Source organism: Prunus avium, chromosome 8 (genome assembly GCF_965620075.1).
Source record: "Prunus avium chromosome 8, drPruAviu1.hap1.1, whole genome shotgun sequence".
NCBI classification, from domain to species: Eukaryota; Viridiplantae; Streptophyta; class Magnoliopsida; order Rosales; family Rosaceae; genus Prunus; species Prunus avium.
Window position 1 is genome coordinate 27993439 of NC_142291.1, and position 13931 is coordinate 28007369.

Here is a 13931-nt window from a genome sequence, read left to right on the forward strand (position 1 = left end):
TAGCGCTATTGTTTCAAAAATCAATAATGCACACCAACAAAAATCCTAAAATTTTGAACATGTTGTAGTGTTTCTTTTACAAATGTTATGGCATGGATGACATGATAATATATATATATATGTATTTTTAATACAAGAGATAGTATGCAAGTTAAGGCCATTTTTTTCTGGGTTAGACCCCACTTGACAATATCTTAGTTAAATAAATGAGGTTCATATTGAACCAAATATATCAACATATAAAACAATAACATCATTGCCACAAAATGAATATTTGTGTGGACAGAGGTTTGAAACCCTCATGCACCCAATGAATATTTGTGTAAACCTTCCTCCCCCAATCTCTTGTACTCAAAAGAAAAAATATATATATCATTTGGTGGCACAAGTGTTATTGTTTCAATAATTAATAATGATACATCCACCATCTCAAATCCTTAAATTTTGAACTTCAACTGGTGTGATAATGTTTTATTTTCTTTATAAATATTATTTCTAACAAGTAAGAAATTGGGAAACCAAAAACTTTCCCAAATATTATCCGCCATGTGAAGAAATTATAGAATACTATGATAGTACGAGCCATGTGGTGTGATGGATAAAATGACAATATTTTAAAAGTTGTAAGAAGAAAAATGCTAGTCATCATGTTCGAAATATAATGTGTTGATACTCGTTAGTAATAAATAGTGTTTAAATTGAACAATGCTACACCATTAGGTGAATAAAAATTTAGTGAATATATTTGGTATCCCTACTCTACTAGGAATATGTTGACTAAATCTAAAATGGTGTTTTCAGAAACACTAGGTAAGAGGAGGACGGTCTAGAGTGAAAAGGGCGGTGTGAAAAAAATTTGGAAAGATTTGGAAGCCAAAGGAGAGAGTGAGGAGAGTCAATAGAGAAGACTTAAGTCAAGGGGAGGGTGTGTTTTATAGGGGTGGGTATTTGAACCCGTGAACTGCATCGAAAAAGACTAGAAAAAAAACTGTGTTGGCCGAAAAAAGTCAATCTATGCTAGAAAATCGAACCGGATCGGTTATGTTAAGTTTACTTATTCATCAGACCGGTTTTTGTCTTGGAAAATCTAGTATAAATCGAATCGGACCGGTTATGTTAAGTTTACTTATTCATTTATATCCAAAATTATTAGTAAGCCTAGTTAATATTCAAATAACATTGACTCCAATCCAAGTAATATCTAGATATTTTAGCCTAATTAATAACAAAATGTCTTTGTTCAATTTTATATCCAATTAAATAACTACTCTAGCCCAATTTCTTTTTATTTTCAGTGAACCATATCCGTTCTTATTGCCCTTCCATCTTTCTCTATTTTCCCATATTTCCTTCTATTTATCTTCATATTTATCTCTTCACCTCTTTCTATCTTATTTTATCCTTGGTACATATTTTTCTCTTTTTCCTATTTTTCTATATATATATATATCATATTTCTCTTTTCTTCACATCTTTATATTTTTATATTTCCAAATCGGAAACGGAGCCAAACCAAACCGAAATCGCATAAGTCCGGTTTGATTATATTCTTCTAGACATTTTCTATAAAAACTTAATCAAATCGGACTGTGTGCACGTTCCAGTTTTGTTTCTAATTCAAGAGAAAACCCGAACTGAACTGGACTATGCCCACCCTAGTTTTGTGTTGATTGCTCTTCTTTTCTTTTTTTAATATAAAGTTTCCCGCCTCTTATCGTTTCTTTCATCTCTCTTTCATAGTTCACTTGTTCTATTTCTAATATCAGACATATTAATTAGTTTTCTTTTTGTTTTTCTTTCTTACTAGTTATAATTAATAAGCTAATGTTTAATAGCTTCAGCATAAATGAAAAATAGCGAAGCATTTAGAACATGCTGTACCGTACTCGCGTAATTTTATGTATTTGGCCTTATATGGAGAAGAATATATAATATCTGAAAATTGCAAAATACCGTCGTCTCACGTATACATAATAAAAATTAATACGATTATATGACACATAAATTATGATTCCATTAGTTGAATCTTACACGTAGAATCACAGAGTACATATTTTACATGCCTTTGGTACATGCACACGTACATACGTACGTGCACACATACACAAGCTTATATAGCAGCAAGAAAACAAAAATTAAAAAAAAAAGTGATACTACTTGCACGTACATACATAGAAGAATCACAGGTTGTGATTTCACAAACTAGTAAAACTATACCATGACCAGAGTGTCATTGAATATTAAAATGGAGCAGAGCTAGCGATGATGCTTTTATTTATTAACTAGTGGGTAGATGGAGTTGCACTGCTTCAGTGGAGCTTGAGGTTCCTCATCCTGCAAATTAAGCACAACAAAATTCAATGGAAGTGTTGGTTTTCCAAGGAAGAAAGCTTCTAAAACGTTGAGCATATATGTAAAGGCAAGAGCTAGAATTGTGTTACAGCAGTGTTTTCTGGTATAGAAGCTTTTCAAGTTAATTTCAACTTTGGTAGGGATAGTGATCTTGGAAGTCAATGGACATGGTATTATTAAAGCATTGGAATGGAATAAAATGGAAAGGAAAGCTCGGTGTATTTTAAGCACAAATTTCACATTGAGTCAAAAAATTGGAATTAAGTATAATAATATTTATAACTAGTCATTTTCTTTTAGGTGGAGGACTTTGACAATAATTTATGTATATAATATATATATATACCTCTTTTCCTCACCATTGCCTCCAGTGGTTCTGTAGTCTGGGAAGGGCACTTGGCCTGACTCAATATGCTTGACATCTTCAACAAGACGCTCGTAGTGCCTCTTCACTTCCTCCGGGGTTTTGCCGCCGACCGCCTTAGCAACATTGTACCAGCGGTCGGCGGTGTCCTTGTCATACACAGCCAGAGCCTTCTCAAAAGCTTTGTTTTGCTTGGCAGTCCAAGAGGACATTGAACTTGATGCCATTAGTTTCTAGGACTAAAATGGTCTTTGAGAAACACTATGGGGAAGAAGAGTCTAGAGTGAAAAGGGTGGTGTGGAAACAAACTGGAAAAGCTTGGAAGGCAAAGGAGAGAGTGAGGATAGTCAATAGAGAAGACTTACGTCAAGACTCAAGAGGAGGGTATGTTTTGTGCTGAGTGCTGGCAATACATGCTCTTTATAAGGAGGGAGTCGAGGGGGTGAGGTGGGGTAGTGCCAGTTGGCAAAGAGATCTTGGAAAAATGATGTGGAATTTGAATGATTTGGTCACCTTAGCAACCACAAAATTATTCAATCAAGCAGACGAAGATGAAGAACAACAATTACGGGAGAATCAGTATCTCAAAGAAATTTTGATTAAAAAAAATCAATAAAGTTGATTGAAGTCCTTTTCTTTCTTTCTTTCTTTTATAAGTTATTATCCACACTATAACAAAGAAATAACGCACTACTTGCGGTTTGCTCACTCGTTCCTTAAATTGGTCTGAAATAAATAAACGGTGACTTTATATGTAGTGTGAAATTATAATTATAAGTTCTAAAAGCAGTCAAATCCGGGAACCTAGAAGCTGTTCTCTTTGCTTATTTTGCAAATCAACTTAACCTAGAAATTAGAAATATTGGAGCTGTTTGGCCTCATGTAATTTGCCAGCTTCTGGATTAAAAAAATGGTAAGTTTGGTGACTTAGAGCCTTGAAAGCTAAGCATACCAATAGAAGAAAAAACAAAGTGGAAATTCTCAAGGTGAGAGCTTCATCTGTTGAGATTTCCTGCAGATTACATCATTACCCTCTCTGTTTTATTCTCTAACTCTGCAAGATCTTTAGGTGGGCCTCATGCTCGAAACCACAGTCAATCAGATAACCGTACTAAACTTTCACGTGTACATCACAAACCTTTTTTTCCTTCTCCTTTTTCATTTTTTGTTTTACAGTTTCATAGCAAAAGGAAGAGCAGAAAAACTTGTGTGGAGTGAGGATACCTCTTTTTTGCTATCTCTGACTAATCATAGTATGCCAACTGGAAAAGTTATCACGCCTGGCATACCGTGATTGGCCGGGATAGCAAAACAGTGTTATCTCCGTTCCATACAAGTGTTTCTCTAAGCAAGAGCCCTCTGTGCTGCTAGGTACAAATGACCTTGTTAGTGTCCTCTGTCCTGAGCAACGTTCCAAGCTCTCTAGCTGGCCTGCTGGATCCGTACAATGATTCAATTGTGTTTTTTCTCTGAGGAAAGGTCAACATAATGTCACCAACTCTTCAGCAGTTGGGGCCCTTTCTGACATAGTTTGGTTATTGCCACAAACCTATTGGTGTATTCACAAATTGTTCAATGGTTTGAACTTGAGAGATTTCCTTCCAATCAGACCCTGAAATTTCAATCATTTTGGTTTAAACAGAGTTCAATCAGAACCCATCTAATTATGTACCATTTGGAAAGAAAAGGGTTGAGATTGACCTCTTAATTGTCATTTCAAACCATGTTTAGGGTAATGCAGAAAAACCATGTGTGTAGAAATCTGGTATCAAATAATTGTATCAAATCTGGTACCAATTGGTATGAATTATTGTTGTGATGTTCATGATTTTGGCCCTTTCTGGGGTCAAACAGTTCTAAAGTTAAATGGAGAAATACAAATTTCTGCACCTGCTATATATAACAAGGTTATCCACACATAATGATCTTGTTTGCTTTGTCTTTAGCTGTTGCTTCAGGATGATGCATTGGAGTCACGAACACCAATTCCCACAGCCCTCCACTTGTTCTTCAGATTTTAGCTAATTTTGATCCAGAAATCATTGTTTCTAATTGCTACATTTGGTTATTTCTCAAATAAAAGAAAAAGGTGTTTCAACTTTAACCTCTCAAATGGTTTGAGTCTGGCTGGCTGTCTGTTTTTTATCCCAACTGATATCATCCTAGTCATGAACTCATGGGCAAACTACTTGCAATAATGTGATAGAATCTTTTACTGGCCAGAGTTAAAGTGGCCCATTTCTGGTTTTTGAATTTTTGTAACTTCTCACTTTTCCATGTTAGAGGAAGTTTGGTTGTTTTTAGTCTTTGACCCACTAATTTTATTGAATAAATTCTCTCTTTAAGCCTATAAATTGTTACAAGAACCCAAATTTGCTGATTAATGATAGGAACTTGACTTTCCCTCGTGTCTATCACCAATTGTATACAACCATGTTCTTATCTCTTTTATCACGTGACTAGTCATGTGAAAAAAAGAAATAGGAATATTGTATACAGCTGGCTACACCTAAGATTATTTCCTCATATTATTTCTTGCATCAGATATGTTGAGTACCTGTAAATTTAGCATCATCAACAAGCCCATTCCGAACAAAACAATACACATTGGAACACCTTAACTGTGTGCTAGTATCATGTCTGTTTGGCACATGAGCTGTAACAGCATTGGTTTCCTGTAGCTTTCAAGTAGTCAGATGAACCATATTTAACTTGCATGCATAACACAACACAAGGTTGAGGCGTATCTCAATCATGATAGTGACAGAAATTTTTTTTTGGGTCAAGAGAATATCTGTTAAGAATAAAAAGTTAAGTCGGAGGCATCCGATTTTAGAGGGGCGGCGATGTGGTGCCATGTCTTTAGTCTGCAACTTGGTTAAGGTAGCCCCAGCCTATGGGTCTACATTTGCAAAAATCCTGCAACTAGACCTCAGTTTAGTCAATTCAAGACTTCTCAGATCCACATAACCAGTTTTTGTTTCCAGAAGCATAGATAGGATCATAGGACTAGAATGGCAGGAAAATCAGATTTCTGTATTTCAGAAAATATAGGGCGTATGGTTCCTGCAACTTTTTGACAACGATGTGTAATTTAAATCATAATTTCTTCTTTACAAACATATATGGATTGTCTTAGTTATGACGTGCATTGAAATTCAGTTTCTTGCGCCGAAAGTTAATCTACGAAACCATGTTGCTCTCCACACATTTGTGCCACCCTGCCGTCCCTAAGAAATTGATCTCTTATCTCATCAAACAGGCTATTAGCCAACAGTTAGAAATTTTCTGTTGATTTAAGCTGCAGCACGTACTGAAACATCGAAAGTAAATGCGGCCTCCATGGTCAAGTTGCATCAGTCAGGGTCATGGGATACTGGCCACATGCTAATGGGGCTATCACTTATCATTAGCTTGAAAACTACGTTGAGCAACTTTCTAGGAATCTATACGAAATAAGTGATGGCTTGAGAAGCACATACGCCCTCCTAGCAATCGATATTTCGAATCCTTATCACGCACAGTCTATCTCCATTAGAAATCCAAATCTCTTGATTCCCTCCTCTCTTTCAGTGTGGTCCTTCCCTACAAGTTGGAGTGGTTAGGCCTGGACTCTATATATATGTTGGTCCTTAGCCTAATTTTGTGCTTATTGATTCTATATTTGGGTTGCTTGATAGAGAGAGTATTTATCCAAAATATCATTCAGATTAAGCCCTTTAATTTACATGTTAAAGAACTATGGAAGGGAATCTACTACTCAATAGTGAGGGACAATAGTCCACCACCCATACCTTTCTCTTGTTGGTCCTAAGTTGGCCGCAAAGCATAGAAATCATCTTTTGGATGGAATCTTTGATTAAAAGGGGAATTGTGGAAATAGAGATTTAAATTGGTGATTTATTTGTTTATTGGAAGGATTTTATGAATGTATATGCATGGAAAGTTCTGCTTGTGTGAATGATGTAGTCTGAAAATTTTATGGTGTGTATACTAATCAGGAATTGAATTCCAATTATGGAGCATTCTTGTGTTTAATTCACATCAAGGAATTAAAAAGTAAGTGGAGCCCACAAAAAATAAGGATTTGAATTCCTTATTTTGGAGAATTTCAATCCTTGAGTGGGAATGTGGTATTCTAATTCCTAGAGAACTAACCATTAGGAATTTTTAAAATAAAATAAAAAGCCAGAAAAAGATAAGATGAAGAGGGAGGAAGGGGGCGAGGGAAAGAGGGGGTGAAAGGAGGGGAGGGGAGGAGGGTCAGTGACCACTTCCCCCCCTAGCGGCGCAAGAAGAGAGGCAAATTTCGTTCTTTCTGGTTTTTTTCTTCTTTTGCCCTTCCTCCTCTTTTCTTTTTTTTCTTTTTTTTTTCTGGTACCCTCTCCCCCTTCCTCCCTCGTCCCCCACCCTCCACGTTTTTCGGATTTTTTTTTATCTTTCTTTTCTTATTTTCTCCCTCATCCCCTTTCTCTTCCACCTCTTTGGGGTTTTGCTCTGTTTTTACATAGTGATTCTCGGTTTTTCTATTTTTTGCTTTTGCTTTTGTTTTTTTTAATTTTTTTTTTTGTTTGAGCCTGTTTGGCTGTGCTCACGGCTCTCTCTGAGAGTTGGGTTCTTCTCCCTACTGTGGTGATTGCTTAAGCCTTGTGCTCTGTGTTGAGATTAAATGTTTCATGTTGTTGTGTCCCCCATTTTTTGACAATCTACCCCAACATCTCCCTTCTCTTGTGTTCGGATCTGGACTCTCCATTGGGATACAACAACTGTATCTATAAGCGCACAATTTTAAAAATTCCAAATTTGTCATCTACTTTAACCCAACAACGATGACATTTTAGTCATTATTACCACTTCTACCCCAACTTCCTATGATTTAGTAAACAACTTCAATAGGAATCCGGAATCTAACTCTCCTCAATCCATATGGTTTAGCAAACAGTTTCAATCTAATTTTTCTCAATCCAGCTCCTCCTAAATTCTTTTCATTCTCAATTCAATTCCTTCTAATCCGATTACGGATTAGTAAACATGCTATTATTATAATTTGGAGTGCTTTGTGTGTGTAATTACGATGGAATACACACTTAAGTTATTAGGGAACGGACAATGTATATCAAATCACGACGACCCACTCTTTCACGTATCCTACAAGCGGAGAGGCATGCACCATGCAGCTCTGTCATGCATCTTGCAATTCAAAAAAGAACTAGAAATGAAAAGATTAGACGTTTTGAACCCAAAACCGACTACATTCAGAATTCTAGTCATGAGACCATGTTAGATAATAATAACTTAACCCTAAAAATTCAAAGTTTAGCATCTGTACACTCATTCATTGATATTGAGTACTAATTTATTGTATATGATATATTGTCGATATTTATTTAATATTTGGTTGATATTAGTAAATGTAAATCAACTTACGGAACGAAATAATCTTCCAATTTTAACCCAAAAAAAAAAAAAGGATAGATACATATTGAAGGACCTTGTGAATTGATAATCCTTTTTTTTTTTTGGGTCGTTGTGAATTGATAATCCTTATGTGGCTGACATCAGTTGAAAAAGATATATATGAAGCAAAGTTTAGGAGATGAACCACCGATCAGCATTTCCGTCAATTTTGGGCTCACCAAGAAATTATTATCAAGTTGTTGAAAGATCAAGATCATTCACGTTGGGTAATGTTAAGAATAGAAGGACGTGGCTGGGTTTGAGGCAACAAAAACATCATCTTTCCATTCCTTGTTCTGTGATTCTAGGCGTCGCAAGAATCAGCAGGAACAGACCAAGATATTGTGGGGCATGGATGGATTCTTCTGTCAACTTGTCTTTCTTCCCAAAGCCTATATTGCAAGTCAATGCCCTTGTTTTGGGCGCTCCACGTTGGTTTGCCTGCAATCAATTTTTAGTGGAGGAGCTTCTTTGTGTATCTCATTCTCTATATTTTGTTAAATCTTAAGTTCAATCCTGCTCTTAATCTGTGCTTATATTGAATTGGTTTGTGTCTATGGTGAAACTGGATAAACGGATTAAACGGTAAAAGCACAATCACACACGTAACACAAATGCTTGAGTTAGTTCATTCATGAGATAGGCAAAACCCAACTCTAAGTTTTGTGTTTTAATGAGACTCTAAGTTGAGGCACTACTAAAGAAAAGGGAAATTTGCATAAATATCACCTGAACTTTTAGGCATGTGCATCATTACCATCTGAACTTTTAATTTTTATTATTAACCACCTAAACTTTAGAAAGTGTTGCAATATACCACCTATGTCTTAATCCGTCAAATTTTCCATGAAATTTAAGGGCAATTCCATCAATTCACTATAACTAAAAAACTTAACATTCATAATTTATATATTTTTTCTTTATGAAAAACTAACCTAAATTATCCCACGGTTTCTCCCATCCCTTCCAACACTAACTTTCCCCCTTGCCCAGTAGACCCCTCTGCCATCTAAGGCCATCTCCAGTCATGGGCTATATTCCAAATATAGCTCTAAAATAATGTAAAACTCATCTCCAGCCATGGGCTAAACAAAATTTTGGCTAAATTTGGAGGGCTACATTTGGCCATTTATCCCAGCCTTGGCTTAGGCTAAATTTTTGTGGGGCCCATGCATTTGCTTTTCAACAACCAAAAGTAAAGAACGCTGACATCATCAATGACATCAGCTAGACATGTATGTATTTTTAAAAGCCTTTTTAAATGCTTCAATTGATGTTGTTTAATACAAAAGTATAAAATATTATTGGTCATGACCATTGAGGTCAGACCATTCCAACCCTTCTTTTTTCTTTTTTTTTTCTTTTTTTTCATAGCTTATGTGGTCATTTTTAAAAATTTCTTCAAGTGTTGTTCAAAAAAAATTATAAAAAATTATTGGTCATGACTATTGGAGGTCAGACTATTGAAACCCATCTAATTTTTATTTTATTTTAGTTTCCTTTGTTCTTATCAACGTCATATATGGAATATTGTTTCTAAATAGTAGTTTAATTAAATTAAACAATATATAGTTGTGGAATGTATGAGTATTGTACCATAATTTTTCTCAAAATAATAAAATACGAAGGACCCTAAAATATAGCCTTGCATGGCTGGAGATGGAAAAATTTAGCCCTGCACTATTCTTTAAAAAATTAATATTTTGGAGGGCTAAATTTTTAGTCCTGAACTACATTTAGCCCTATGATTGGAGATGGCATAACATCCTGCCTTTTGGGGATATGAATTTCATGGCTGATTCCAAATAGATTTCTTCAAATCTCCAAATTAATTTGGCCTTCAATTTTTTTTTTTTTTTTTTTTAATTCATAAAGTGAAGTTTCATTTAAAAGTCAAAACGGAAATACACAAAAAGCCATATAAGAAAGAGCAACATAATACAAAAAACTTAATCATTATGGGGCAAGAATCCCATATCTAGACAGTACCATAACTAGTGAAAGAATAGGCTGATAAACCCATCTGAGTAGTGCACCCTCGAGTTGGCCTTCAACTCTTCAACAACCCACACCAAATATTTTATAGATTCAGTGAAGAGAGAGATAAGAGATACGAAAGTAGGGTGTATGCATAGGGTGGGCGGAGGAGGCTATTGGGCAATGTGGAAGAATTTGTGTTGGAAGGGGTCGGGGACGATAATTAGGTTAGCTTATTTTTTCTTTATCTTTTATTTGTTTTAATTTTTTAATTTTGTTAGTTTAAAAAATGTTAAGTTTTTTAGTTATAGTGAATCGACGGAATTGTCCTTAAATTTAACGGAAAGTTTAACGAAGTTAGACATAGACGGTACATTGCAACACTCTCTAAAGTTTAGGTGGTTAATAATAAAAATTAAAAGTTAAAGTAGTAATAGTGCACATGCCTAAAAGTTCAGATGGTATTTATGCAAATTTCCCCAAAGAAAAAAGATCAATGAGTATTTTTTATTTTGGGTCTAACCAAAATAGACCCATACAACTAAAATACTCTAGACAATAACCCACCTATTTTATTACATTTAAATAAAACCCAATTTTGAATTGGATGCCAAAGTGTTCATAAATTATGACATATTTACAAATCATGCCATCAACCCCTCTTTGTTGCTGAACATTTTTCTTCTTAAAAAAATCCCTTAAAGTTAGGATTTCAATAATGTTTTTAACTAGGCATTCAACGTGGTTTCTATATTTTTTGAGTAATGCTATTTAGACACACAACATTGACCACCTTAGCTGACCACCTTATGTGGCAATTGATGTGTCATGCCAAGTCAATTAATGAAGATCGCCATATCAATTAAAAAAACAAATTAAAAAACCCTAGCGTTCCTAGTAAGTGGCTTCATGGCAACATTTATTAATTGACATCGCATGACACATCAGTTGCCACATAAGGTGGTCAACTAAGGTGGTCAATGTTGTGTGTCTAAATAACATTACTCATATTTTTTAATCCATCAATTTCCTCTAGGAGTCACAATTTGAACCCGAGCATTAATTAGGGTTGACTATTTCTCTTTTTTCTATTGGGGAGTTTGTTAGCATAAATGATATATTGGTCTCTTTGATAGTTGTGTAACAATTTTTGTATACTTAATATATCTAACATATCTAGGTACATTATAATTTTCCAATATACGTAGATAGGTACATTATTTAATATACAAAAATATAGGTATATTATTTATATATAAAAAATAAGTTCATTATTGAATATGGTCCATTATAAGCAAATATACATAAATAGGTACATTATTTAGTATACAAAAATATAGGTACATTATTTATAAGAAAAAAATAGGTGCATTACTGAAACCATAACAATAGGTACATTATTTATAAGAAAAAATAGTTATACAAAATATTTGTAGGTAAATTAATGTTCCTAAAAAAAATTAATTTCAAATCCATAACAATTATTAAATTTGAATTTTTGATATAAATAAAAGGAAATAACTAACCAATTAATATGAAATTGAAACAAAATATGATCAGGTTGTCGGATTTGGAAAAACAGACCAAGTTTTAATTATATATTTCGTTTACAAAATATAACCAATCATAGTATAAAAAAAAAAAAAAAAAACATAATAGGTATATTAGAACCAATCAATTTCAAAAACATACGACACTAATTACACACCAAGTTTTAATTAGATATAAAATAAATAAATAAAACTGACCCACAAAACTTATGCAAAATTGAAACACCATTATGACATTGAATAGCAAACAATTTGTTGGAAAAAAAAAACGTTAAAATGCAATTAGGGTAATTTAGGAATTGAAAAAATATAACATTTAATATGTTAAGCATAATTAGGTAACTTGCTTAGGTGGATCCTAGTCATTGGGTTTTACTTATAAAATTGGGTTTAATTTATAGAAAAATAAAAGGATGGGCTGTAGGTAAGGAAAAATGAATTTAAAGGGGAAACCCCAAATTTACTATTTTATTTTTTTGGGTCGGAATTAAAGTTCATTAAAGCAGTTCCAGCAACAAGGGCTGGCCAAGGCTAGGGCCCATGAAACCAAGCCAGCCCTTAGGCAAGATGAGCCCGAGTTCAAGCTCGGGTTTGCTGACGTTAGCAACAACAACAAAATTTAAAAAAATTTAAAAAAATCTAAAAAAATACAAAAAATTTCAAATTTCTTTTTTAAATAAATACTTTGTCATAGTTTTCACTTCCCACACCAAAACTCTATACAAATTTCTCTCCTCATATCTCATATGAATAGTTGTTGCCATGGCAATGGGTGGAAACACCACAACCTTTTGCAAGGGCAGCCTTTGGGTTCCCTATACAACCAAAAAAATTGGGTTTCTAATGAAGTCTAATTTTATTGGTGTAATGGACCTGGTTATGTTTTGGAAGGGTTTTTTACTGTATTGGTTTGGGCTTATTGTTCTAGTGAGAGCTGGGCTAGATGTTCTCAAAAAAGCTATAAGCTACTTGGGCTTAAACCTGCCATATGCAACCACCTAGAAGTGTAGCCCAAACACACTTCCACCTTTGACAAGGGAAGACGGTGGAGTATGAAAATGTTAATGTGTAATGGAAGATAGGAAGACTTTTTCCAGTCTTACTAAATTGTCACCATCTGAAAACCATTGAAAGTTCAAAATTTTATTCCCATTAAAAGGTTACTAGAAAGTTAAGTTAGAAATCTTCATTTCCGTCTTCATCGTTATCTTTAGAGAATGACAAGCATATCCAACAATCTTTAGTATATACTTGTTTCTTTATCGGTAAAGAGATATTCTTCCTTCCTGCAAATCACAGTTTGACACATATGTAAAAATAATTCATCAAAAACAAAAAGAAAAACTTTTGCATACATGTGATACTGCTATTAGTAAGGATGTAGAAACTCCTACTTACCTGGTAACCTGCTTACTTGGTAAGAAAGGAAGTATTTTCCAATCACATATTTTACTTACATAAAAGTATTACAATTATTATAATTCATAAAATTATGTATGTTCCACGTTAAAATCCGTAATATAATACCGCTAAAAATATTAATTACAGATTGAATCGAGGAGTACTTGTCTCATACTTCTCCCATTCCGAGTAACTATACAGAATTTGAAATCAAATCTTGTATAAAGCTAGAAACCAAATCAAATAATTGAAGATCTGGCCGGCCGCCATCCAGAATCTCCGCACTTAATTCATCCCATTAGGAAAGTGTCCCTACTGGTTGGTGGCAAAAGATATTTTCATTAATTAATTAGATTCTAAACTCATAAATCTCAAATATTCCCCACCGGTTGGATGCCACGCGAACGGTCCAATGATTCAAAAGATAAGCGTAGATAGAATATCCCTATAAAAAAAAATTCAAATTAACATTAGACATGAACGATCCAATCATATACAAGTTCCTTGGTAACGAAATTTACTTGGTTAACCTCGACTTCGATTCGAATTATTACACTTGTATTTAATTCAGTATGGGCATTATTGAAATTAAACCCTCGTGGATAAAGTTGTGGTAGAATTCCAAGTGTTACAAGTAATAATAAATTGGGCAATAAGAATAACTTAATTAAATTTACCACACAATTTATTTACCTAAGAATGACTGCGTTTGCGCTTTTAACATGATGGAATTTACTGATTTTACAGATCTGAAATATTAACAATAAACGTCGATTGAAATTTGCTAGCATTTGTAGAGGAAAATTTAAAATGAAAGAACACGGGAGATA

At 34.1% G+C, this 13931-nt stretch overlaps 1 protein-coding gene across 2 annotated transcripts; it reads right to left on the bottom strand.

Annotated features, from left to right (window-relative positions):
* Window positions 1-1989: 1989 nt before the first annotated feature.
* Window positions 1990-3120, bottom strand: RL1 (RAD-like 1). Of its 2 annotated transcripts, none has more exons than XM_021974166.2 (2): window positions 2712-3120; window positions 1990-2334 (listed from the first exon to the last, which is right to left on the bottom strand). In XM_021974166.2, exons 1-2 carry the CDS (start codon window positions 2941-2943, stop codon window positions 2330-2332), a joined length of 237 nt encoding a protein of 78 aa, XP_021829858.1. In that variant the 5' UTR covers window positions 2944-3120; the 3' UTR covers window positions 1990-2329. The 2 variants fall into 2 exon arrangements, with proteins under 2 accessions (XP_021829858.1, XP_021829850.1); XM_021974158.2 differs by having other exon boundaries at window positions 2699-3120.
* Window positions 3121-13931: the final 10811 nt, after the last annotated feature.

Coding starts and splice junctions, on each gene's coding strand:
- RL1 (XM_021974158.2), bottom strand. CDS start 2,943: ATGGCATCAAGTTCAATGTCCTCTTGGACTGCCAAGCAAAACAAAGCT. Junction 2,335..2,698: donor GGCAATGGTGAGGAAAAGAG/GTATATATATAT, acceptor CTTAATTTGCAG/GATGAGGAACCTCAAGCTCC.